At 36.2% G+C, this 26,164-nt stretch overlaps 1 protein-coding gene across 4 annotated transcripts; it reads left to right on the forward strand.

Moving 5' to 3' along the window:
- Positions 1-1,791: 1,791 nt before the first annotated feature.
- LOC121751670 (dicer-like protein 4) lies at positions 1,792-26,144 on the forward strand. Of its 4 annotated transcripts, XM_042146472.1 has the most exons (25): positions 1,792-1,888; positions 1,972-2,128; positions 4,853-5,030; positions 7,671-7,784; positions 7,934-8,074; positions 8,156-8,228; positions 8,622-8,662; positions 8,878-9,021; positions 9,101-9,217; positions 9,616-9,754; positions 14,691-14,787; positions 15,543-15,729; positions 15,918-16,078; positions 16,171-16,377; positions 16,909-17,165; positions 17,243-17,517; positions 17,745-18,172; positions 18,870-18,964; positions 19,242-19,450; positions 19,589-19,798; positions 23,605-24,060; positions 24,145-24,417; positions 24,700-25,026; positions 25,368-25,765; positions 25,861-26,144. In XM_042146472.1, the coding sequence occupies exons 2-25, from the start codon at positions 2,031-2,033 to the stop codon at positions 26,009-26,011; spliced, it is 4,776 nt and encodes a 1,591-aa protein (XP_042002406.1). In that variant the 5' UTR covers positions 1,792-1,888; positions 1,972-2,030; the 3' UTR covers positions 26,012-26,144. The 4 variants fall into 4 exon arrangements, with proteins under 4 accessions (XP_042002406.1, XP_042002405.1, XP_042002407.1 ...); XM_042146471.1 differs by lacking the exon at positions 1,792-1,888 and having other exon boundaries at positions 1,908-2,128; XM_042146473.1 differs by lacking the exons at positions 1,792-1,888; positions 1,972-2,128 and having other exon boundaries at positions 4,950-5,030; positions 7,712-7,784.
- The last annotated feature ends 20 nt before the right edge of the window (positions 26,145-26,164 follow it).

Genomic DNA, 26,164 nt, shown 5'->3' on the forward strand with positions numbered 1-26,164 from the left:
TGAATTATTCGGTCCCTCACATTTGAAATCGGACCACATTTGGTCATAAATTGACGGAATGGTTAAAATTTGACGGAATGTAACAGTCAAACTCGATTTGTTATGACGGAATGTAAAATTTGTGCTGCCTCCGCCATAACCCTTCCCTCAAAATCTCTAATCTTCAAACTCGATTTCCCCTCAAACCCTTCAATCGTGTAATTTCAGCAACCATCATCACTCACCACACAACACACCCCTCTCCTCTGATCTCTCCTCACTCGAAAACACACCTTCTCCGTCCTAACATTCGAATCGCTCCATTTGAAGCCCTCCCACCATCCAAACCCTAATTTCTGCAAATTCGCAACTCAATTGTCTGAGCACATATTTTACAAAATTAATTAACATAAATAAACAGCCTTAATAGCATATAAATCTCGTGTTAAAATTACCTTTCTGTTTAAAGAAAAGAGGATGTTGCCGGTGGAGTCCCTGAGAAAGGCCTTTGTGCTGCATCGCTGCTGATAATTATCAACACGGAAAACGACTTGGCCTTTGGAGTTGAAGACCGTGCAGCCATTTCCGTGGCAGACGAGGGATTTCATCCACACCGTGAACGTTTCCTTTTCCGATGAAGAAGAAGAAGATGATGATGAACAAGTATTTGCCGATGGATTAACAAGTGTTTGCTGATGGATTCTGATGGATTTTTACCATTGTTAATTAATTTTAGATATTGAAAAAAAGTTGTTGTTTTTTTATTTTCGCGTTTAAATTTTACATTTTTAAGTTTTAGGTTAATTAGGTATTAGCCATTAATAAAACATAGTTATAACTATTAATCTGATCAAAATTGATTAAAATAGCGTTGACTGTTACGTTACCTTCAAATTTTAACCATTCCGTCAATTTAGGACCTAATGTGGTCCGATTTCAAATGTGAGGGACCGAATAATTCAAAAGATAATATTTTGGACCAAAATAAAAAAAAACGCCAAATGTTAGGGACCATTTTGGGACTTTAGTCTAAAAAATAGTTATGATTTTATAAATTAGTACTCCCTTCGTCCATCTGTAGCTGAGTCGTATTCTTTTTTGGGTTGTCCCACTATAGCTGAGTCGTTTCTTTTTTTGGCAAAAAGCAACAACTTTTCTTCTTTCTTACCTTACTCTTTCTTACTTTATTCTTTCTTTATCTCTCTAGCTTTTTTCCTTTTCTACTTTATTATTCATTTACTTACCTCACTTAGCACAACTTTTCTTAAATCTCTTGTCGAAAAGAAACGCATCTACTACGGAGGGGCAGAGGGAATATTAATTATATAATTAAATATGAGTGGAATGAATCGGTGGAATATAAGCATGTATGTCAAAAATAGTAAAGGTGAAAAGGAAAAATAAGACATTTAATAGCGGATGAAAGAATTATTATATTAATATTTTATTTAGATATTTTTGGACAAACCAATTTGGCTTGAGAAATACTTCCTCCGTATTCCAAAAAATAGAAACATTTAAAATGATACGAGTTTTAATACACAATTGGTAAAGTAAGTGAGAAAAATTGGTAAAGTAAAAAAGAGGAAAAGAAAAATGAGTAAAGTAAGAGAAATGAAGAGAAAAAGTAGTGAAAATAGAGTTAGTGGATTGTGGAGTCCATATCGTAAAATATAAAGATTCTAAAGTTTCTATTTTTAAACGGTCCAAAATGAAAATAGTTGCTATTTTTTAAAAACGTAGGGCTACATCAATTATATTTCAGAATAATTTTCTACATAAACTTGTATTCTCGTTCCAGCAGATAGAGAGACTTCATTTAAAATTTAAAATAAATCAATTCGAGCTATTTTTGTTATATTATTGTTTACAATATCTGAATGATAGCATTCGAACTTTAAATGTACAGGTAGGATCCACCTCGCACAAGCGTGTCTATGTATAACAATCAGAAACCCGACATTAATTTTCTTTGCTATTTGCAAAACTCAGATTCACTGATTCATTTCTCCAACCCGAGAAAAAGAAAAGGAAAAGCTTTCCGTCGAAGCATGGAGATCCACCACCGTGCCATCACTGAGGATAAAATTGATCACGAGAAGATGAATCTCCGGCAGCCCGAGAAGGACCCGAGGAGAATTGCTAGAGGGTGAGCTTTCTTTTTCCAAATAAATATACTAGATTTATTTATTTATTTATTTTTCTCTTTTTTCTTGTGGAGGGGTAGGGCTTAGGAGAGAAGTAAACCTTTTTTTTAAATCTTTGATTTATTTGAATTTCTCAAAAATAATGTCCAGCCCTTACCAAGCTAATGTAATTGATCGAGGACTAGATCGTCGGGCGTTGCTTTTGTAGAATGGCTAAACTGAATGAGAGAATCGGAAATTAAGAATAAAAATGGCCATTTTGGGGAAGAAGAAGACCAAACAGTAGTACTACTATTATATTCTTAAAAGGTTAAAACTGGTACATTTAAGTCAATGAGGAAATCACTTTTCCTTACAAAAAAATAAGTGGTATCACTTTTTAATAAATAATCTATCCACAAATTAATTTGGTAGATTACGACATTTTAAGATTTAAAAATCTCATAAATTGAGCATAAATCGATTTTGAGCAGAAAATAAAAATTTAGAGAGACATGATTTGGAGTTGACACAAAATAATGGTTGTTTGTGTTTGTGATTTTTTTTCCGAAGATAATATTTATCATGAAAAATACATCTGGGTCTCCTAAAAATTATTTCGATTTTAATGCGCGGTTGAGAAAGTTAAAGACCAAATCCAAAAATAGTTAGAAATAGTGTGATTAAAGATCTAAAAATATGATGTATAGGCTAATGTCTTGCGAAATTTTTTTCCAAAAATATTAGTGGCTAATTGTGGTCCTTTACGATTCAAATCTAGAAGGGAAAGTTATAGTTTCAATCACTTATATTAGAGTTGAACTGCTATGTTTTTGTTTACATTGCATAGTTTAGGTCATTAGTGTTTGTGTGAATACGAGAAATTTTGTGTAAGATTGTTGAGTGGGCCCGAAAGTGGTGACTTGAGGAGAAAGTCTTTTAGTAGATAAGTGTAAGATTGTTGAGTGGGCCCGAAAGTGGTGACTTCAAGAATGTCTTTTAGTAGATAAGTAGTAGCATGTGAGAGCATCCCATTCATGGTCTTTGGCTTGCCTACAACGAATGTGGTCTCGGACCTATATTTATTAATTTTTTACTTCTTGCTTTTTTGTAAGAGCATAACTCCCACATTCATATTTTTTCGCAAGAGTATGCTCAAGGGTCCCATTATTCCATTATTTTATTTAAATATTTCAATTGCTTAAAACGTTCCCACAATATTAAAATGCATTAAAAATACCCGATACCATTAAAAATTATTAAAAAATTAAAAATTACATAATTAAAATCCTAAAAATTAAAAACTACATAATTAAAATCCTAAAAATTGAGATTGAGAGAGTTGTTTCGTATAGTGTCATTTTTTGTGTTTGAAATGAGAGTATCTATACATGAAAGTATGAATTTTATGGTAAAAATAATGAAAAATAAATTAAAAGTGTGGAAAAAATGGATATATTTTTATTAGGAAGTGGGAAAATATTTTTTTTATTAAATTTGAATTTTCAGATTTTTTCGAATTTTTCAAAAAAAAAATAATAAAAAAATGATAAACCAACGGCCAACCAGAGCATGCCACGTCGTCGGATTGTGCTCTTGCCGTTGGCACGGACGAGCTCTATGCATCGAGCAGGGTCGTGTCGTCGGCAATAGCACAGCGACAGACACCTGCATGTCGCGCCGATGGCACAGACACCGTTCTTACTGACGAGCACTAATGGGGATGCTCTAAAGTTGTGTAGTGTTTGACACATAAGAATGAAAGAATCTTGTAATCACAGTGTATATATTTGAATATGGACCAGTGCTATTTTACTTAAATTTCAGTTTTTTTGTTTAACAAATTAAATACTTATATTTTGAATTCATATTTTTTTGGTAAATGAAAAATTAATCAATATTTGATATTAATTTTAAGTTGAATATATTTTGTTATTTTTATATAAATTACTACTTCCGTTCTGCGGTAGTTGAGTCATTTCATTTTCTACACTCATTTTGGAAAATGGTAGTAATAAATAGTTAAAGTGGAGAAAAATTAAGTAAGAGAGAGAACAATGTAGATATGTGTGTGATTGTGTGTTGCGTCTATTTTGTGTGCGCAGTGGGTACAACATATGTAATTTATCTTTGGGTGATACCTAAATTTATAATTTGAAATTTTAAATATTTCTTTTGGCTATAGAATTCAAATTGCGAGATTTAGAGAGTGCAAACATTTTTGTTGTATTAAAATATTAATTTGAAATTAAAGTCTTCAATTTTTAAATCTAAATTTTCAATTCACGGTGCCAACCACACTCCAATAGTAATTAAATTTTTAATAACTTGGGGGGTTCTATAATTAAATTTAATATATGTAACAAAAGGTATAGAAAATAAGTTAATATATACGGAAAATGAGTTGGGACTTCAAGAATAACGTACGAATAATTTATATTCATATATTCAAAACAAATTTCAATATATAAAATTATAGCGATATACTTAGAAAATGGTAAATCAAATAAAAAAGAATCAAAATACAGTAAAATGAAATATAATTGTCAAGATGATGATGTCTTTACTTGAGGAGATGATTTCTACTTTTGAGCTGATGTTGGATTAACATTTATTAAAATTCTAGCTCAGTTGGGACTAAAGCAGGCATTGTTTGCTAATTAAATGCTTAAGCAAACGTCTTACCAATTAAAATATACTTCATCATCTATTGCTATTACATCAAATTTATTAATAAATTAATGCAGGTACCAAACTGAGCTATGTAAGAAAGCGTTAGAGGAGAACATCATCGTGTGTTTGGAAACAGGTGCCGGAAAAACTCATATAGCTGTTCTAGTTATGTATGAGATGAGACACCTTTTCAACAAGCCCCAAGACAGTGTGTGCATTTTTCTTGCACCCACAACTGCTTTGGTTCAACAGGTTTGTTTTCTACACCACCAACTTTGGTATGTGTATAAGTATAGGATTGTTAGATAAAATGAGAAAAATTAAGTTTTTTAGACAATACTCTAATTATTACTATCAATGATAGGTACTAAATAAATGAAATAAAAACAAAATATATCAAACTAATTGTAATTAAGTCAAGTCGAGGAAATCATCTGTGTGCAAGATGAATGACACCTTGGTTGGTGCTCTTGGATGGACTTATTGTCCCCCAAGATAAAACTGATTCCTCCTGTACCTTAAAACTCGCTAGACACTAATGAACTTAATGGAGTTTCAAGAATCGCGAAAACAATGCTTTTACATAGGCTAACAATGAATGCATGTGATGCAAATGTTTGTAATCTTTGACAAAGAGATTTGTTGCGCGTAGAAATAAAACTATGGTGTAAGTTTATCTCGTACGAAGCTCACAAATATTTATAAAAACGGTAGAGGATTTGAAAAAGGTCAATTATATTGCCCCTGATCAATAGAAAGACCAAAGGGTTCGACAACTAAATGGCTAAAAGCCATGGACATTTGCTACAAACTTCTTTGAAAAAACTCCAACCTTAAATATGCATATGGAGAATATTGACTCAGTTCTCAAATATGGGATCCAATTTGTATTATACCCCTTCCGTCCGTCCCATGTTATCGTACTTTTCTTTTTAGGATGTAAATTTGAGATTGATTTTTTAGTGTAATTAAATTAATATTTTAAGTGTAATGAGACATCACTTAACACTAACAAAGAAACACTTAATTAACTCTAATTTTCTAATTAAATATCATAATTCTTACTGAAAATAGAAGTAATGTAAGTAGTTTGGGACGACCCGAATTCAATTCTAATATCACTAGTTTTCACACCTTTTTCTCTTATCCTGACAACCATTCGAGTTGCTTCATATATATCTCTTATTCCAATTCACCATTTACAAATGCAATTTTCACATTCAATTGGCGACTTAAGGTTGTGCAAAACAATAATCACAAGACGCAATCGAATGAAAATGATCGTTGTAACGGGTGAATATGTGTCAAAAAAGGCATACCCTTTTTATTATCTTCTTAAAGTCTTTTACTACTAGACGAGATTTGTACTTAACAATAATACTATCAACTTTATATTTCCTTCTTAGAATCCACTTGCACCCTGTGTTACCTTTTGTGATTAATTCAATTAAATTATTGATTGCATCTCCAATGACTTTGGGTTGTCAACCAACATAAAAGTTATGAAGTCGGGACCAAACGACTAGCAACTCTGACTCTTTTAGCACGTTTTTCAACATATTTGGGACTTAAACCTCCGTTTTTAGATGATTAGAATATGTGGCTCCACCATTAATTCATTATAACGACATTCTCGCCTCTTGCAAGGATAAACATTATCGAAAAATACAACAATTTTTGGCTTAGTTGTTGATTTTTTTATGCGTGATGCCAAGGCAGACGTGCCCTTGGCCAAATGGCTTCGGGCACAACTTGCATTCAAAGACTCGATGGTTCACGAGATTCTCTTTTAGCCGCAACATGTATTAATTACGTATGGACTACGAAACAATAGACATTATTATTGAGTGCATATCCGATAAAAATAAAATCTACTATTTTAGGGCTAATTTTAAGTTATTTCGGATGAGACACTTCTACCTCTGCTAAACACCATCATACTTTTAGTTATAAATAAGTTTATTCACTTCCCACAACTGTTATTTAGGATAAAATTCGTTGCTATCACAACATCCATCTACATATTTTGGCCAATTGTTAATTAATCAACATAACATATATCATCACCTTAAGTGTTCAATTTTTACGTCCATCAACATCATTCGGTTGGGGAGGACAAGGAGTCATGGTCATGTGAGTTATAACACTTAAATATCATAATTTTGCAAACATTGTTGCCTTCTTACCACATCTTTAACTTCGACCACACTTAATTCAATAACTTGGATAGTTTTTAGCTTAACTTTTTAGTCGTTAACCGCTTAAATAACAAGTGAATATATCAATACCCTATGTAATCATCAATAGAAGTGATTACATACTTTTTACCTCTAACTTGCACAAATTTTAAATCACATTCATATGTGTAGATCAACTAGAGGTTTAGTGTTCCACTCTAAAGAGTGAAACAACTTAACCATTATGGCTTCAACATAGATTCCACGTCCTCATATAAGTTTTTTTCAAGAAAATTCTATAGGTGAGGGGTTATAAGGCATACCAACAATATGTATATATCAAGAACCATAAATCAAGAGATTCATACATATGACGAACCCAAAAAAGAAATTAAGGAATATGAGGTTAGTTAAAAGCATGAGCCGCTTCTTGTGTGTGCATTATACACCAACGTTCACTTTCTAAGAGTCACTCCTTATCTATGTCTATGCACCGATGATCACTCTCTATTTTTTGTCTTAGTATGGATGATGGTGCGAAGTTAATTAACCGATGTTAAATTTTGCATTATTGGACTTGTTTATCCTTTTCTATTACTGGAAAAAATATTCATTTACATTTTTCAGTAATTATTGATGCATGTTAATTTTCTTTTGTTATTAAATTCAAATAGATAATTTTTCTTTCATTTGTTATGCTTTCTCAACCCCAAAGCAAGCCAAGGTCATAGAAGAATCAATTGATGTCAATGTCAGGATCCATGGTAGGGGCACGACTCATGCACGAAGAAGCCATGGAGACTGGGAAAAAGAAATTAAGGAATATGAGGTTAGTGAAAAGTCCACACAAAATGTATTCGTCTCTGGTTTGCCCAGCTCTAGAATGGCGGGCGCGGAATCCATATGGTTTGATGGAAACGTCGATTCAACTCCTCCTCCTTCGCCCTTTGACGACGAATTGTATTTAATCTGTAACAGGTGCTTGTTATGACGCCTGAGCTGATGTTGCACTATCTAGCTCACTGCTTCATCAAGATGGAACAGATTGCTCTCCTCATTTTTGATGAATGCCATCATGCTCAAGTAGATTCCAATCATCCGTATGCTCAAATCATGAAGGTCATTACTTCAAATCATTCGTCGTTTAGGTTACTTATTTTCCCCCTTTCTGTGTATCAAATTTTGAATTACTATGTCCAGATCTTCTATCAAGTGGAACTCGTGAAATGCCCTCGCATTTTTGGCATGACAGCATCACCGAAGTTGGGGAAAGGTAATTTCATGCTTTATTGTGCTTTTTTGAGTTTATTTGCGATTGCTTAGCAGCAAAATATTAACTCGTCATCTCATTGAGGAAAAGAGCTTATTTTCTTCACATAAAAATATTGGCAAGGGGGCAATAATTTGGAAAAGGGGATTATTGTTACACTATTACTCTACCATTACAGGAACTTTTTTTGTATTGTTTATGCTATTTAATATACAATCAATCTTTCTCTATGCTATTTCATTTTTTTCACATTTGGTTTTTTGTCTGTTGATATTATTTATTGTCTTAACATATACTAGCATATATGCTGCCTTGAGAATTGAGATAATTCGGTGGCTGTTGCAATATTATTTTTCATCTTATTGATGGACTAATGGTCTTTCTTGTTTCTTTCAGGATGTTCAGTTGATGGTCTTGAGGCAATAATGCACTCAAAGGTATGTTTGGAGGATGGAATTTGGGAGCTATTTATGCTCTAGATATATAACAATGCTGGATAAACTGGATAAAGCTAGAAAGTGTAGAGTAACAGTAGGTGATTAAAATGCTAGGTGTTAACCTCTCTTTCTTAATGTGTTAATCTATCTGTTAATAGCTATCAACATACCTTTGTCTACTTATCCTTCATTATTGAATATTTTCTTATTAATAGGTGTGTACTATCGAAAATAAGGATGATGTGGAACAATTTGCTACATCTGCTAAATCAATTGTGTACGAGTACGGTTCTACTGAGAAGAGCTTCTTGTGCCCTTACATGGTTTACAGTAAAAAACTTGAGGAGATAAGAGACAAGGTGTTGTGAAACTGTTTGACTTAATTAATTATTTTTGTTCTGCATGAAATATTATATGAATCTCTCTGTGACATTCTAGTGTATGTTGACACTTGGGGATACCGAGGTTGATCAGAATACCGGGAAGTTTCTCCAAAAGCTGCATTCTGATGTAATATATTTTCTGAAAAATCTTGGAATTCGAGGAGCATTGCAGGTAAGAATTGTAATATGAACCTCCACAACCATTTGACTTCTTGTAGTTTACTTATATACTATTGCTTATTTTCCTCTGCTTTGTTGTTTATTTTCTGCTATAATTTTAGACAGTTGCTATTTTTCTACATGCTTTGTTATTATTCTTTTTGGTTTTGACCCTTTTGGCTTTTATACACTTGATACAAGTCTAGTTGAGGCAGTATAGATATTTTAGTATGTTACCAGAAAAAAGTAGTTTATATATTAAGTGTTATTAGTCTAAAAAGCTTTGTGCCAGAAAATCATGTATTTTTATTTACCTTTATTTTCTTGTCCATTGAAGATATGCTACCAACAACTATTGAGTAGGGGCTTGTTACTGAATTTCTAAACTGAATTGTTTTTTTCACCCTGAAGGCTACATACATTTCCCTAGCTGGTGGCAATAATGAGACTGCTGAACTGGTGGATGCGCAAAACAACTGCAGTGATTGTGACTTACGGAAAAATTATTTGCATGAAGTTTCCTCTATCCTTGCATCTGATTGCACTAGAGGTTCTTAATAAATATGGTCCCTAGAAGCTCCAGTCCATTTATAATATTTTTCCTTTCCTGCATTGTTAGGATGAACGCGTGTGTGTGCGTGAGCTTGAATTGAGCTACAAGACGAATCGGAAGAAGGAATATTATTGAATCGAAAAGGGAAATCAGCTACAACGAAAGAGAGAGAAAAACTAACTCTAACTACTATTTAAAGCTAAAATCTAACGGCTAGTTAGATCCGACGGTCACGACTTAATCTCCACAAACGCGATGAATCGGACGGCTCCTGAACGTCCAAGCTTGAGATGAGCTTCAGCGCATTCCTTCATTTCAGCTTCCAAGATCATGCAATGGATTATCAGTGTAGTTGAGTTATCATACTCACAAATCTCCACCTTGATCACTAAACTCACTAGTGATCCATCTTGTACAAATTCACCAACTCCATGCATAACTCTAGCTTGCTCTTGGGCAACGGCTTGGTTAGCATGTCAGCCGGATTCTCTGCTGTGTCCACCTTGAACACCTTCACTTCACCCTCCTCAATCTTCTCCCGGATGAAGTGTAAACGCACATCAATGTGCTTGCTCCTTTCATGGTACACTTGATGCTTGGCCAAACTAATTGCACTTGTATTGTCACAGCCAATCTCCACAGTCTCTTGTACCACCCCAAAATCATTCAATATGCCCTTGAGCCAGAAACTCTCTTTAACTGCAGCAGCTAAAGCCATGAACTCGGCTTCAGTAGTTGACAATGCAACTACTGCTTGAAGACTACTCTCCCAACTCACAACCGAACCATAGAGAGTAAAGATGTAGCCTGATTGACTCCTTCGAGTATCCACATTGCCTGCATAATCAGAATCTGTCCATCCCATCAAAGCATTGCCCGAGCATTCCTTTGCACCATCAAACAAAATCCCAATGTCGCTGGCACCTTTCAAATACTTCATTAACCACTTCAATGCTGACCAATGCTCTCTGCCATGGTTAGACATATATCTAGAAGTTGCTGACACGGCTTGAGCTATATCAGGTCTTGTACTGATCATTGCATACATGGCACTCCCAATTATGCTTGCATATCGAATCTTCTGCATATCAGCTATCTCTGCATCAGTTTTTGGTTTCTGCTCCATTGAAAGCTTGTAGTGTTGGCCCATTGGAACTGATACCTTCTTCACATTATCCAGTCCAAACTTCTTCAGCAATCTCAAGATATAATCACTCTGAGTCAGCCATATCCTCCTCTCTTTGTCTCTAACAATTGTCATTCCCAGAATCCTTTTTGCAGAGCCCAAGTCTTTCATTTCAAAAGCTGATTTCAGATCATTCTTGACTCTCTGGATCTCTTTCTTACAAGCTCCAGCCAGCAGCATGTCATCGACATAGAGAAGTAAATATGCCACAGCAGCTCCACCTTCATTCTTAATATATACATATTCATCAAACTTGGAGCTCACAAAACCAGCATTGATCATGTGCTCATCAAATTTCCTATGCCACTGCCTAGAAGCCTGTTTCAACCCATAAATGCTCTTCTTTAGGAGACAAACTTTCCCCTTATCCTCAGGCCTAATAAAGCCCTCAGGCTGCTGCATGTAAATGGTTTCCTTGAGATCACCATGTAAGAAGGCTGTTTTCACATCTAGTTGCTCTAACTCCCAGTCTCTCCTAGCAACAATAGCCAACAATATCCTTATTGAAGCATGTTTCACCACTGAACTGAATACTACATCAAAGTCTACACCATGCTCTTGTGTAAAACCTCTGGCCACCAAGCGGGTCTTGAACCTTATTCCTTCAGTTGGAGAAGCTTCAATTTTCTTCTTAAAAATCCATTTACAACTGACAAATCCTCCTTCCATCCGGCTTATCAACCGGTAGTACCCAGGTACCATTCTTCAGCAAGGATTCAATTTCTTCAATCATTGCTTGCATCCACCTTTCCCATTCTTTCCCTTGCATAGCTTCATTATAGGAGTTGGGCTCTGAATACTCAACTTCTTCTGCCACTATCAGTGCAAAGAAAAGGAATTCAGCATCTGAATACCTTGCTGGCCTCTTGATGGATCTCCTGGTTCTGTCTTTTGCTAGCCCCCAACTTCTCAGATTGTCTGCTTCAGAGTGAGGGTGATGGGAAACCGGCTCACTCAATGTTGGATCACCTGATACATCATAAATTTCAGGTTGAGACTCAGGCTCTACCTCAATTGCAGAAGTGGACTTCTCTTGCAGAAGTGGACTTCTCTTTATGCATATCATCTGTCACAATCTCTGCAGATTTCTTAAAGGGGAAATCTTGCTCCCAGAAAGTTACATCTCGGCTGATTACAATCTTTGCATGACCAGGCTCCACACACCATAGCCTATAGCCTTTAACTCCAGGCTAATAGCCCAACATAACACACTTCAATGCCCGAGGCTCCAACTTTCCCTGCTTCACATGAGCAAAAGCTTTGCATCCAAAAGTCCTTAGCTCCGAATACCCTCCATAACTTCCATACCACCTAAAATCTGGTGTGTCACCATCAATAGAGGATGAGGGGCACTTGTTCATTAGCTTGACAGCTGTAGATGCAGCCTCTGCCCAGAATTTTTTTCCCGTCCCCGCAGCAAGAAGCATGTATCTCACCCTCTCCAAGATGGTCCTATTTGCCCTCTCTGCCACCCCATTTTGTTGGGGATTCATAGGCACGGTCCTATGCCGTTTAATGCCTTTGAGTTTACAAAAAACATCAAACTCCTTGGACAAGTATTCAAGACCATTATCAGTCCTTAAATACTTCAAACATACCCCCTTTTCTGCCTCCACCTCAGCACACCAACTCTTGAACTTTATGAAGGCCTCAGATTTTTCTTTCAATATGAATAGCCACACTTTTCTGGAGTAGTCATCAATAATAGACATATAATATCTACCCCCACCTATTGATTTTTCTTGTGCCGGCCCCCACAAATCACTATGTGCATAATCTAGAGGGTTTGAGGAAGTGTGTTTACCTCTATGGTATGGCAGCTTCTTGGCCATGCCTAGTATACACTCTTCACATGGAACTACATCATCTTCATCATCACTGCAATGCAAGATTCCCTTCTTAATCAGCTCCTTTACACTCCCAGCAGCTGGGTGTCCGAGTCTAGTGTGCCACTGACTCAAGGTGCAAGATGCAACACTGTGGAGCTCAACACTTCCCTTACTACAAATAAGTGCAGTCAGATAATATAAGCTCCCCCTCCTTTCAGCCATCATCAACACCTTCCCAGCTCTACATACCTCCATTCTGCCATCCTCACAAGCAAAAGAACATCACCTTCTCTCCAGAAATCCAAGTGAGATCAAGTTCCTCTTCACATCTGGAATATATCTCACCCCACTCAAGGTTATCACTGTTCCATTTTCACCTCTTAACTTGACTGATCCAACCCCTTTCGCAGAGCAAACTTGGTTATTACCAAGAACAACAGATCCAGTAGCAACATCAATGTCATCAAACCACTCAAGATTTGGGCAAATATGAAAACTACAGCCTGAATCCGTGATCCAAGTTCCAGAGACCTCACCATCTAGAACATTCAGTACCTCATGGACTTCTTCATCTTCAATTGCCTCGGCCGAATTGACAGCCTTCCCCTCAGCCTCTTGCTTTCTCTTCCAAGCATGGCAGTCTCTCTTCAAGTGGCCGGGCTTCTTGCACCAATGGCAAGACCGAGTCTCCTTTTGAACAACTGGAAAACCCCTGAAATTCTCATAGGGTTTCTTGAATAGTTTCTTGCCTCTGAACTTCTTGATGTTGAGACTCTCAGCATTCGGATCTGCAGGTTTCAACTCACTCTTCTGAAGTTCCTTTGCCCTCAGAGCCGTCTGAACTTCCGGAAGGGTGATCGTTCTATCACGGCCATACAAGAAAGCATCCCGAAACTGATCAAACGCTTGCGGCAAGGCATTGAGCAATAGAATGACTTTGTCTTCATCTCCAATAGAGACATCAATGTTCTCAAGATCATCCACTGCCTTATTGAAATCTTCCAACTGCTCCAAGATTCCTTTGCCTTCTAAGAATTTATAAGAATACTGATACCTCTTCATGAATAGCCGGTTTGCAAGGGACTTCGTCAAGTAGAGATCCTCGAGCTTCGATAGGATATCAGCCGCCGTCTTCTCCTTAGCGACTTCGCGTAGCACTTTATCACCGAGGCTATGCACAATCGCACTATGTGCCTTAGCCTCAATCTCAGCTTTCTTGGCGGTTGCCTTTTCATCCAAGACTTCCTTGCCCTTTCCATCCTTTTCTTTGACCGTGAGCGCCGACGCCAGGCCTTGTTGAATCAACATCGCCCTCATCTTCATTCTCCATATGGCAAAGTCATTCTTGCCTGTAAATTTTTCTGCTTTGAATCTGGAAGCTATGATTCTTTGCGGATCCGTTCCCTTGAAATCAATTCAACTCGACGACGATGAGAAATTTTCCCACAGACGGCGCCAATTTGTTAGGATGAACGCGTGTGTGTGTGCGTGAGCTTGAATTGAGCTAACAAAACGAATCGGAAGAAGGAATATTATTGAATCGAAAAGGGAAATCAGCTACAACGAAAGAGAGAGAAATACTAACTCTAACTACTATTTAAAGCTAAAATCTAACGGCTAGTTTGATCCGACGGTCACGACTTAATCTCCACAAACGCGATGAATCGGACGGCTCCTGAACGTCCAAGCTTGAGATGAGCTTCAGCGCATTCCTTCTTCATTTCAGCTTCCAAGATCATGCAATGGATTATCAGTGTAGTTGAGTTATCATACTCACATGCATGTTCCTTGATGTTAAAGCAATATTGATATCCTATATAGCCTAGAACTATAAGGTGGACTATTTCCGTTAATACGGATTTCAGTTAAATTTATGAATTCTTAATTGCTTATTTAAATTTTTCTGTAATTCACACAGGTGGCTTGGAAGCTGATATTACTTGTACTGAGGTTTTACAGGAGCCGTTTGTCTCAGAAAAGATATTACGGCTTATTGAAATACTCTCCAGATTTAGGTTTGTATCTTGCTTGCTTTTTGAAGACACTAATTTTCTCATCTCTTTCTCCCTCCTTGGGTGGGGCAGATTCATGAATGAATCTATTTTCCCAACTAGTTTGAGTAACAGTTGAACTTGATATAAAGATGGTTTAGGGGTTTATCTTTAGGGTACTTGCATACAGGTCAGCTAGCTATCTTTGTACGACTTATTCAGTAGCAGATTTTCCCTCTATCATCTCTTTAAATATCTAGATTGATGGCTGTTTTAAGCAGTCATATTTGTGTAAAATGTCATCAACCATGAACTGTATTCATTAGTTTTCTTTCTCTCTTTGCCTCTCTGGATATTCAAGTGTAAATCCCCTTTTTTTATTTTTAATCTTTTTATCTATGGTTAGTTATAATGTAACTGTATTTATCGATTTAAACAGCTAAGGCTAAACCTTATGCCTCATAAATTGTTGCTTGACTTTGCAAGTTCCTACCGTTCTTTTAAATAAAAGTTATCCTTTGAGCTTGAACTTTATTTTGAGCTTAGGTGATAAGCATATAAGATAGGAAGCCCTAACTTAACCCAAAACCATGGTCAAAGGTAAAGGGTTGACTCCCTATTATATGCTATTCCACACTTTCGTGTGAAACCGATGTGGGATCGTATCATTAGGTTACCCTTTGACCTGGAATTTCATTAGGGATCTTTTCTTATGAAGATTACTTATGGCAGTTCACCACCATTTCTTACATTAGCATGATATGTTTTATTTTTTACAGGTTACAGCCAAATATGAACTGCATAATATTTGTCAATAGAATTGTCACTGCAAGATCCCTCTCTGCGATCCTTCAAAATCTAAAGATTTTATCTTCTTGGAAGTGTGATTTCCTCGTAGGAGTTCGCTCAGGACACATGTCACAAAAGCATATGGATATCATTCTTGAGAAGTTCCGTTCTGGTCAGGTAACTCTTTTTACATGGTGATATTTTGTTTATTCATTAATGGGCTAAAAAAAGTTGTTTAATTACACATTTTGTTGTACAACTTGCAATGTTCTCTTTCAGAATACAGATCTAACTGTCCTGGTTATTTTTAAGCACTTTTACTATAACTGTTTTATTTATGTTACCCTTATTTTTTATTGTGACAGCTAAACCTATTGGTTGCTACCAAAGTGGGTGAAGAGGGACTTGATATTCACATATGTTCTCTTGTAATACGGTTTGATCTTCCAGAGACACTTGCTAGTTTTATACAATCAAGAGGCCGTGCCCGCATGCCCCAGTCTGAATATGCATTTTTAGTGAACAGGTGCTTTCACTAAAAATTTGCTCTATATGAATCTGTTTTTGTTTTTCCAATTCAACAGAATTTTATTGTAACTTATACTAACGTCACTACAGGAGCAACCTTAAGGAAGTCAAATTGATTCAGCAGTTTGTGAAAGAGGAAGCACTGATGAACTTAGAAATTTCCGGCCGACAATCTCGTGTGCAAGTAACCAATTTCAGGGAGAGAACCTATAAAGTGGAAGCTACTGGTGCAACTATCAGTTCTGTAATGAGTGTTTCCTTGCTGCATCGCTATTGCTCATCGCTTCCGCATGACGAGTATGGTCCCATTTCTGTTAATATGTCCTTAGTGTTGGGGAAAGTGATATATTAGACCCTAAGTAGGGTGGGAGTAGCAAATTTGTCCTAAAATCTTTAAAATCATAAAATTTCAGCCGTTTTTGTCCTACTTTCAATGTTGAGTATGTAAAACAGAAAATTTAGGAATTTGTCTATACCATGGCTGATATTTTAATCTCTACGATTTTTTTCATGCAATTTTTTTATTTTTCAAAAAAATATTTATCACTTCAATTTTCTCATGAAAAATTGATGGCTTTTTGCAATTTCCATAGGAACGTTGGAAATCTCTAAATTTTCAGTTTACCAACCGGGAAATGGTGAGACTAGGTTAAAAAAGGCACTGACATCACTTAATATATAATGTTTTTAGGAGTAAATTATCACCTATGAGTTATGACTAAATACTACCCCTATAGTTATGGAATTAAAAATGCATTTACCTGCTCCATTGTTTCTGCGGAGTACTTACTATAAACTTATCCTTGATGGTATTTTTATCTTTGTTAGGTATTCCAATCCAAAGCTACAGTTCTTCTACCATGATCATCCAGATGGCAATATTTGCACCTTAGTTCTCCCAGCCAATGCTCCATTTCACCAGATTGGCAGCGCACCCCGACCTTCAAAGGAGGCAGCTAAGAGAGATGCATGCCTAAAAGCGTACCAAACATTGCATGAAGTTGGATCACTGACTGATTATCTATTGCCAGAGCAAGATGTTAATAATGAGGATCTGGACTTAACTGATTCCGACAATGAGGATTGTCAGTGCACATCACTAGTTGTATATTCACAATCATTACAATAAGAACATTATAGTAAAATTTTCAACTTATTGCAGGTGTGGAATCTCGGCTTGAACTCCATCAGATGCTTGTTCCTGCTGCCCTTAGAGTACCATGGAGAGAAGTGGACAATTTCTGTACTTTTAGTTGTTATTACGTAAAGTTCAATCCTATTCCGGCAGATAGGACATACAGAAAGTTTGGTCTTTTTGTGAAAGAGTCACTTCCAGAAGAGGCTGGTAATTTGAGCTTTGATCTTTGTCTGGATAAGGGTAGAATGGTGAAGACACAGCTTATTCCTTCTGGAGGTTCTACATTTGATAAAGCTGAGGTGAATTTGTCTTTTATTTTAGAGTAATGGTCAATTTTGGTCCTAAACATATGACCAAAATACGAATTTCATTTGTCATGGACCTATTTTTCAAAAAGTGAATGTTTTGGACCAAATTCGTATTTTGGTCATATGTTTATGACCAAAATTGACCTTCACTCTTTATTTTATATCCACAGTGGTTCATAAATTATCTGTCTTCAGAATCTGATGTTTGAACTTAACAGATTGCATTAGCAGAGACATTCCAGAAGCTATTTCTCAAGGTTCTTGTTGACCGGCACGAATTTAAAGAAAAATATGTGTCTCTAGAAGATAATAATGCCCCCGAGTCTGACTTGACAACCTTCTACCTATTGCTTCCTGTTGTGGAGCACGAGCATGACAGATTTTCTGTAGACTGGACACTGATAAATAGATGTTTGTCTTCAATGATTTTCAAACACATGGGAAGTGATGTGAAAGATAATGTCTGTGAAGTTTCAGGTTACTTGCATCTTGCCAGTGGCTCCACAAGCTTCAATGCTACTTTGAGTAGTTTGGTGTATCTGCCATGCAAAGATACATTTTTCTTTGTTTCAGATATCTTGACAGAGAGAAATGCGTATGATTCATATAGTGACTCAGAAAATCATGTGGAGCACTATTCCGCGTTGTAAGTTCTTCAGCTACTGTTTCCACATAAAGCCAATTGATGTATGGCCTGGTTTAGAACTGCATGAATCATAGGTTTTGTGTGTATAAAAAACTCTTAGCTTTTACTGCAGAGATAGAAGTTGTTCTTCCAAAGAAGCCTAACGTTCTTTTATATATTCCAAAAATGATTTTACAGATGAGAGTAAATTGCAAAAGTGTTCCCACAGTAGCTTCATCATGGTTTATAAAATTCCAACTTCATAAATATGAACATTTTAAAAGTTGCAAGATTTTTCTAAAATTTTCAATCAATTAGGTAAAAACTCTTTTTCAAAGGTTAAGGTATGGACAATCTGTTATGTTTTGATTGGAAATTTCCTTTAATCAACTTAGGCGGCAAGCCATGATCTCAGTTTCTTAGTTACCTGAATTTGGAACTCAAGTTAGGCCTCCTACAACAGGCAACATAACTTTGTAATTTTTTTCTAGTTAGTTAGTCTATGTCTTTCCATGTCTTAATGCTAGTGTTAAATCATGCTAACAGTGAATATGGTTTGATATCTTTTAACTCACTTTCACCTGAAAGTTCCAAGACTTAGTTTTGTATAAATCTTTCTATGTTGCTTTATACATATCAAATGATTTGTTCATGATATGAGAGCATTATGGGGCTGTGATTTCATTGTCAGCTCTTTGTGATAGTATTTTTTTTGTAGGTATGATATTCATCTAAAGTATCCACATCAACCTCTTTTAAAAGCAAAACCACTTTTTACCTTGAAGAATTTGCTGAGGAAGAAAAATCTATCAGGTATATTTTACTTACAGACATGATTCACCGAGTAGAATCTGTATAGTGAGACAGGGAACTTGTAATCTGGTACATTATTTAATGCATTGTAGGAAGCCAATCAACAATTTCCTTCTTTCTCATAAGCATTCTTCACTTTATTAGCCTGCGTAGAGAGATAGTGTCCTTGTAAATGAATACTTCATCTGTTGGGGCTAGCTGATATTTGGATGAGTTCCTTCTAATCTTCCAATTATATATTAGACAATTAGATTACTTATAAATATTTGTACTTCAGGAGAATGGCGAGAAAAAGAGGAATACATTGTCCACTTGCCTCCTGAACTTTGTGAGTTGAAAATTGTTGGTTTTTCTAAAGATATCGGAAGCTCATTGTCCCTATTACCATCAATCATGCACCGACTTGAAAGCTTTCTCGTGGCCATTGAACTGAAGGACAAGTTAAGTGCTTCATTCCCTGAGGGGGCAGAAGTAACTACGGGTAAAGTAAGTGCTATCTTAGAATTGGTATGCTGTATGGATTTTATTAGATCTCCTTTGTCCACCATTAAGGTCTTACATTGTATTTAATCTCGTTTTTCATAGTTAAGGTATTGTTAATAGTTCCTTTATAATTGGATGCAGATTCTTGAAGCTATCACGAGTGAAGGATGTAATGAGAACTTTTCTCTCGAAAGGCTTGAAATTCTTGGTGATGCATTTCTCAAGTTTGCAGTTGGTAGATATCTTTTTCTTAAGCATGACGCTCTAGATGAGGGCCAGCTAACAAGAAAGCGGTCAAAACTAACAAACAATCATAATTTATTCAAGCTGGCAAAGCTGAAAAATTTACAGGTAAATAACGTATATCTGTTTTTAATTCTTTTTTCCCTAGATGCAAATTATTTTGATGTATTCTGGCATAACCCTTTCCACACATGTCACTTCATACCTGAAAGTCACTGTCCTTGCACATTGTGGCTTCTATTTAATTTGGATAGGTAACACTGCAAACAATTATACGTATTCCTTCTATCTATAAAGAGATTTTATACTTGCTTTATAATGAGCCTCACAACTAAGCGGAGGAACAATGCATCCATTTAAATTTGATTCAAGTACTTTCCACTTATAATATGTATTTGCTGGTAACTAATGTATGTGATACAGTTTGACCTTTATACCACTGTGTTGAACAGTGTTGAAAGTTCACTTACGTGTGCCTCGGCAACGTGGCCATTCTAGGCCGTTTTTCTTGAAATGAGATAGGGGTTATGTACGGCTGTTGGAGTTAAAAAGAAACAAAGAGACTCTGGGTAATACTATCGTACTAGAGGCCAGTCCAGTGTAAGGCTGTAAGCTAACTTATTAACGAATTTCCTTCTTCATTCCTTCCTCAACCAGCTATTTCACTCGAAGATAACAAGAATATAATATTTCTCTAGAATAAATTAATTGAGTAATAACTATAAATAAACTTATAAGTTGATTGATTGTATTTTGCTTTGTAAGTAATCCTCCAAGCCAAGAGATTCTTACTGCTAAACCGCTTGAAACAGCCTTGAGTTGTTATATGGATTATGGAAAGACCATCCTAATTTGACCATCTCCAGTAAGATCTAATTTATTATCATCCGTACGAACAATGATTTCTTGCATCTATTGCATGTTATTGTTATCGAAGATATTAGTTGCATCCTTAGAACGGATGTATATGTGAATTTCCTCGCGCAAGCCATAGTGAGAACCAAATGATCAACAACGTTCGCCCTACGAGCCATAAAGGTGCCCACATACTCATCAACCATCCCAACCTGTTTAGTTTTGGCCAAGGACTCATAAAGGAATTGTCCCCCATATTGACAACTAATCATAATTCACTTGTTTCCGCGTCATCTATACGTAACAAACACTCTACAATTCATTCTATGATAGATAGCACCAACTATTACAGCTAAGCCGCTTGAAACAGCCTTGAGTAGTTATATGGAAAGACCATCCTAATTTGACCATGTGTAGAAAGATCTAATTTATTATCATCCTTACAAACAACGATTTCTTGCATCTATTGCATGTTATTGTTATCAAAGATATTAGTTGCATCCTTAGAATGGATGTATATATAAATTTCCTCCCGCAAGCCGTAGTGAATCAAATGATCAACAACGTTCGCCATACGAGCCATAAAGGTTCCCACATACTCATCAACCATCCCAACCTGCTTAGTTTTGGCCAAGGACTCATAAAGAAATTTCCTGGGATTGTCCCATATTGACAACTGATCATAATTCACTTGTTTCCGCATCATATATACGTAACAAACACTCTATAATTCATTCTATGATATATAGCACCAACCCGCTTAGTTTTGGCCAAGGACTCATAAAGTAATTTTCCATGGGATTGTCCCATATTGACGACTAATCATACTTCACTTGTTTCCGCGTCATATATATGTAACAAACCCTAAACAATTCATTCTATGATAGATAGCGCCAACTATTACTTTAGCTATTACTACTAAAGTAGTCTCCAATTTGCAGATATATTTGTATGGTGAAAATTTAATTTGAAAAATAACGTATAGTTGACGAGAGAGGAATAACTAGAGGTGAGGACCGAATGAACCGAAAAATAATATCATATTCGATTTCCATGTAGGAACAAGTAGTAAAACTAATATTATTCTCAAACTTCTAGGCTTCGATATCAAATGATCAAACATTCATATATGAGTTTCTCTACATAACACTACCATTTATAGGCATCAGCTGTATGTGTGTGCATAGAAATGAAAATATAACTTACCTAAATATGGCTCATCTACTTGTGGCCACAAGTGTGAACGTGCATGAATCTTACATTACTTGGAATATGACGATGAGTAGAGATAGAAGTCCATAGGGTTATATCCTAAAATCAATTGGTCATAGGAGAAGTGGCCCATGAGATTTATATAGTGGTTTCAGTTTTCTCTTTATACCGATGTGGGATATTGTTATATTTATTTTTCTTTCATTTCCCAACACTCTCCTTCAAACCCTTCAAGGTGAACTTTGGGGGTGTGGACTTTTTTCTTATAATCAGGTTGGACCAGTTCTCTATTGAACTAACCCCAAATTTATACCCCGGTTAAGTTGGCGACTTGCTCTGATACCATGATAGAAGTCCATAGGGTTCCATCCTAAAACCAATTGGTGATAGGAGGAGTGACCCATGAGATTTATATAATGTTTTCCGTTATCTATATACACTGATGTGGGCTATTGATATATTTATTTTTTTTTTCATTTTCCCAACAAGTAGTATATGGTTGAAAGATAACGACATTAGCTATCCAATGATTCTGACTGTGTGTGAATTGATGTTTTGAAGAGAAACTTATGAACAAAAACATTTAAGGCTGCAAGGGAAGCCTGGTGGGCCAATTTTCGGTTATAATTTTTTTAAATCCTAACACGTTTATTTTTTTCTCGATTTGGATCAACCCACCGTTTTGGAATGAATTGACTTCCCAAAGAATCATAGTCAATGTGGGTGAAAAAGGAAAAAGAGCTTGGGAGTTGATATCAGGGAGCTTTCACTTCCTAGGAGGTCGCAGGTTCGAATCCTAGGAAGTGCAGATTTGGGGATTAATTTCTCCTTGGGCCCACAGGCCCAGAATGACAACGAAGCGCACCTACGGGGTAAGACGCTTCACCTCCAACTGTTAGGTCGGGGGTCCGAGTCACATCGGAGGGTAGATGGGGAACCATCGTCGATCCTTCTAAAAAAAAAAAAAAAAAAAAAAAAAAAAGAAAAAGGAAAAAGAGAAAATGCAATTAAGTATAGCGATCAACATACTCGATCGTTGCACTTGTATGTTGGAGGTGTGGAGAATACCACTAGGCTGCCTAGTCCTTTTATCAAATCTTTTATAAAAATGTCTTTTCTATACATATAAATGGCACCTAGTTGCTGTGCTGCCTTCTCGGACTAATTGCTTACACCCTTTGACTGCCTTACTAGCACCTAGCAATTTTCTGAATATTGCTGTGAATGAAGGAAAAAAAAATGAAGCAAATAATAAATCTGACACTTTGTTTGAATCCTCAGAGACTTGGCCTTTTAAAAAAAGGATGACTAGCTGCCAAAAAATAAAATCTAATTATTGTGAAAAATAACTATCTGTTACATGACATTTAAATAGCCATAGACAACTGTCAGAAATCTTCTCTGCATACTTATTTTTTTGCAGATATTAGCATTATATTTCATTTCCTAAACAATTTATTTCCATCAGAGTGCTTATGTATGCATCAGAGTTTCTTTTAATACTATGTTTTTATGAAATAAATAAAAATGTGGTATTACTATTTGAAGGGCCTCTCCTAGTAAGTTAATAATTTGACGCTCCTTCTCAAGGTATGTTTAAGATACTTATTTATGTTTGCTTTTGGATTCACGCATCATTGGGTTTAAACTGCTCAGGTTTCAGATCAAAAGCTGGATCAAACAAAAATGATACAACGTTATTCATGATTTCATCTTCTTATTATCATGGCTTTACTTGCAAGTCTTTTATGCACCCAGGCTGCACATTGGATGCATCTTTTGCACCCAGGCTGCACATTGTTGTTCTGATGCTGAAATGATTTATTTTGTACAAAATTGTGGCTCAGGTATATATACGTGATCAAACACTTGAGCCTTGCAATTTTTTTGCATTTGGTCGTCCTTGCCCGCTAACTTGCAATAAGAAGACTGAGGAAAGTATACACCCTCAATGTAGTGTCAAGAAAAATGGGGCCAAATTCAAAGTTAGGTGCAGCAAATTTCATCACTGGTTGCACAAGAAGACAATTGCAGATGTTGTTGAGTCACTCACTGGAGCCTTTATCGTTGATAGTGGCTTCAAGGCAGCAATTGCATTTCTTAATTGGATAGGAATAAAAGTAGATCTTTCACCTTCACAAGTGGATGCAATCTGCTCTATGAGTAGGGCCTTTCTGCCTCTTGCGAATTTGCTTGATGTCGATGTAATAGAAAAAATTTTGGGACATGAGTTTACCCACAAAGGTCTGCTCATTCAGGCCTTTGTACATCCGTCTTTCAATAATTTTGGAGGTTGCTATCAGGTAAGGGCTCATTTTGTGCACCAATGTTAAAATTCATTTATTTTCAATTTCTTTTTCCAAGACATATTTTCCATTTGATACCAGAGACTTGAATATCTTGGCGATGCCGTGTTGGATTATGTGGTCACATCATACCTGTATACGACATATCCAGAAATGAAACCAGGTCAGTTAACTGATTTGAGATCTATGTCAGTGAGCAACCTTTCCTTCGCTGATGTAGCGGGGCGCCTGTCTATGCACAAATTTGTTATATGCGACTCTATTGCTCTCCGTGAATCAATGAGTAAATTTGTCAATGAAATTGGAAATTTCTCATCTGAGGCAGAGGATATAGAAGAGAGAACTTACCCAAAGGTAAGCTTTCTGCATTCATACTCAAATTTGCTCTACCCTGCACTGGTTATTTATAATATAAATTTTACCTTCCTGAAAGGAGAAACTATAAATTCACTTGGTGCAAATTTTGAAATTGTTATGCTATATTTGTTACTACTCAAATAGAATCTCAAATGAGTGGTCATGTAGATGTAAAGAAATTGTGAATCAAGATATTTTTTTGTAAAATTATCATATTTTGATGGTTTAAGTGGTTAATGATTGTGCAAATTTAACTTGTAGTTTTCCTAATCGGTGCAGGTTCTTGGCGACTTGGTGGAGTCCTGTGTGGGTGCAATATTTCTTGACACGGGGTTTGATTTGAACTCTTTGTGGAAGATTGTGTTGTCTCTCCTTGATCCTGTTGTTAACACTTCCAGGATGCAGTTCAATCCCCTTAGGGAACTTATAGAGCTTTGTCAATTATATAACTGGGATTTACATTTTTCTAAAGAGAAGAAAAATGGTGAATTTGTGGTCGATGCTAAAGTTGACAATGCTGAAGTTTCTGAAACTGCTTGTGCATCTAATGTAAGTGGGAGAACAGCAAAGAAAATTGCAGCAAGACAAATAATAAGACGTTTGAAGGTAAAATTCATACTTAATCCACTGTCATTATTTTGTTTATAGTGTCACCCCCCATCTTAGGTAATTTTTTAATCCAAATCGTGTTTCATCTTGTATTCTATTATTAGTGCCTAACATATGCACAATAACGGCATAGTTGTAAAGAAAAAAAATACACAATAATAGTTATGCACATAAATTGCACAATAATGACAGTTATGCACATAAAATGCTCAAGTGCGCTGAACTGAGAAAGGAAATGCTTTTTATTTTTAATGATAGAGGATGTATAGAAACTGTAGAGGAAGTATGATTTCTTGAGAGCGTAGTCATTTTTCTTATAATAAACCCTGGTTCTTCAGGCACTTGGTTACAGCTCGAAGTCAAAATCTCTAAAAGATGTGGTTAGAGATAGTAGGAGGCTGGAAGCCAAGTTGATTGGATACGATGAAGTTCCTTCAATACCTAAACTGGTGGAAGTTCCTTCAATACCTAAACCGGTGGAAGTTCCGTCAATGCCTCAACAGGTGGAAGTGCCTTCAACGCCTCAACAGGTGGAAGTGCCTCTTGCACTGGAGCTTCATCCCCAACACAAAGGATGCGGCAGTGATTCTCCAGCTATCCCTGTATATAATGGCTCAGGTAGCGCTACTTCATCTGTAAACGCTAGGTCTTGTCTCAACAACATATGTGCCGCTAAGCACTGGAGGACCCCTGTTTTTGATTGCATCAAAGAAACAGGACTGCACCATTCAAAACAGTAAGCTCTCAGATTACTATATTTCTTCATGACTTTGGTCTTTTATTATTATTATTATTATCTTCTCATCTTTGTATTCAACATAAATCTTTCAGGTTTGTGTACAAGGTCCAGCTGCAAATTGCGGGAAAGCTGAACGAAGAGGTTGAGTGCATAGGAGAACCGCGGTTAAAAAAGAAAGATGCTGCTGAGAGCGCAGCAGAAGGGGCCCTGTGGCATCTTAAAAACGAAGGGCATATACTATAGCTGTAGATCATTAAATGTGTATACATTAGCACAGCCCATTCCTTTGACGTATAATTTTTGTTTAGAAAAATTCGATTATGTAATTATTATCCTCATTTATAGTTGCAAGAAAAGTGTGCAATGTTTGTGCAAATCTTGTGTGCAGTGAAGCAA

This window comes from Salvia splendens, chromosome 10, assembly GCF_004379255.2.
Source record: "Salvia splendens isolate huo1 chromosome 10, SspV2, whole genome shotgun sequence".
NCBI lineage: Eukaryota > Viridiplantae > Streptophyta > Magnoliopsida > Lamiales > Lamiaceae > Salvia > Salvia splendens.

What these genes read in the sequence shown, in the direction of transcription:
- LOC121751670 (XM_042146471.1), top strand. Translation starts at nt 1,917, where the DNA reads ATGTATAACAATCAGAAACCCGACATTAATTTTCTTTGCTATTTGCAA. An exon ending in ATCACCGAAGTTGGGGAAAG is followed by an intron (nt 8,229 to 8,621) that starts GTAATTTCATGC and finishes TGTTTCTTTCAG; the next exon opens with GATGTTCAGTTGATGGTCTT. An exon ending in ATTTTGGAGGTTGCTATCAG is followed by an intron (nt 24,061 to 24,144) that starts GTAAGGGCTCAT and finishes ATTTGATACCAG; the next exon opens with AGACTTGAATATCTTGGCGA.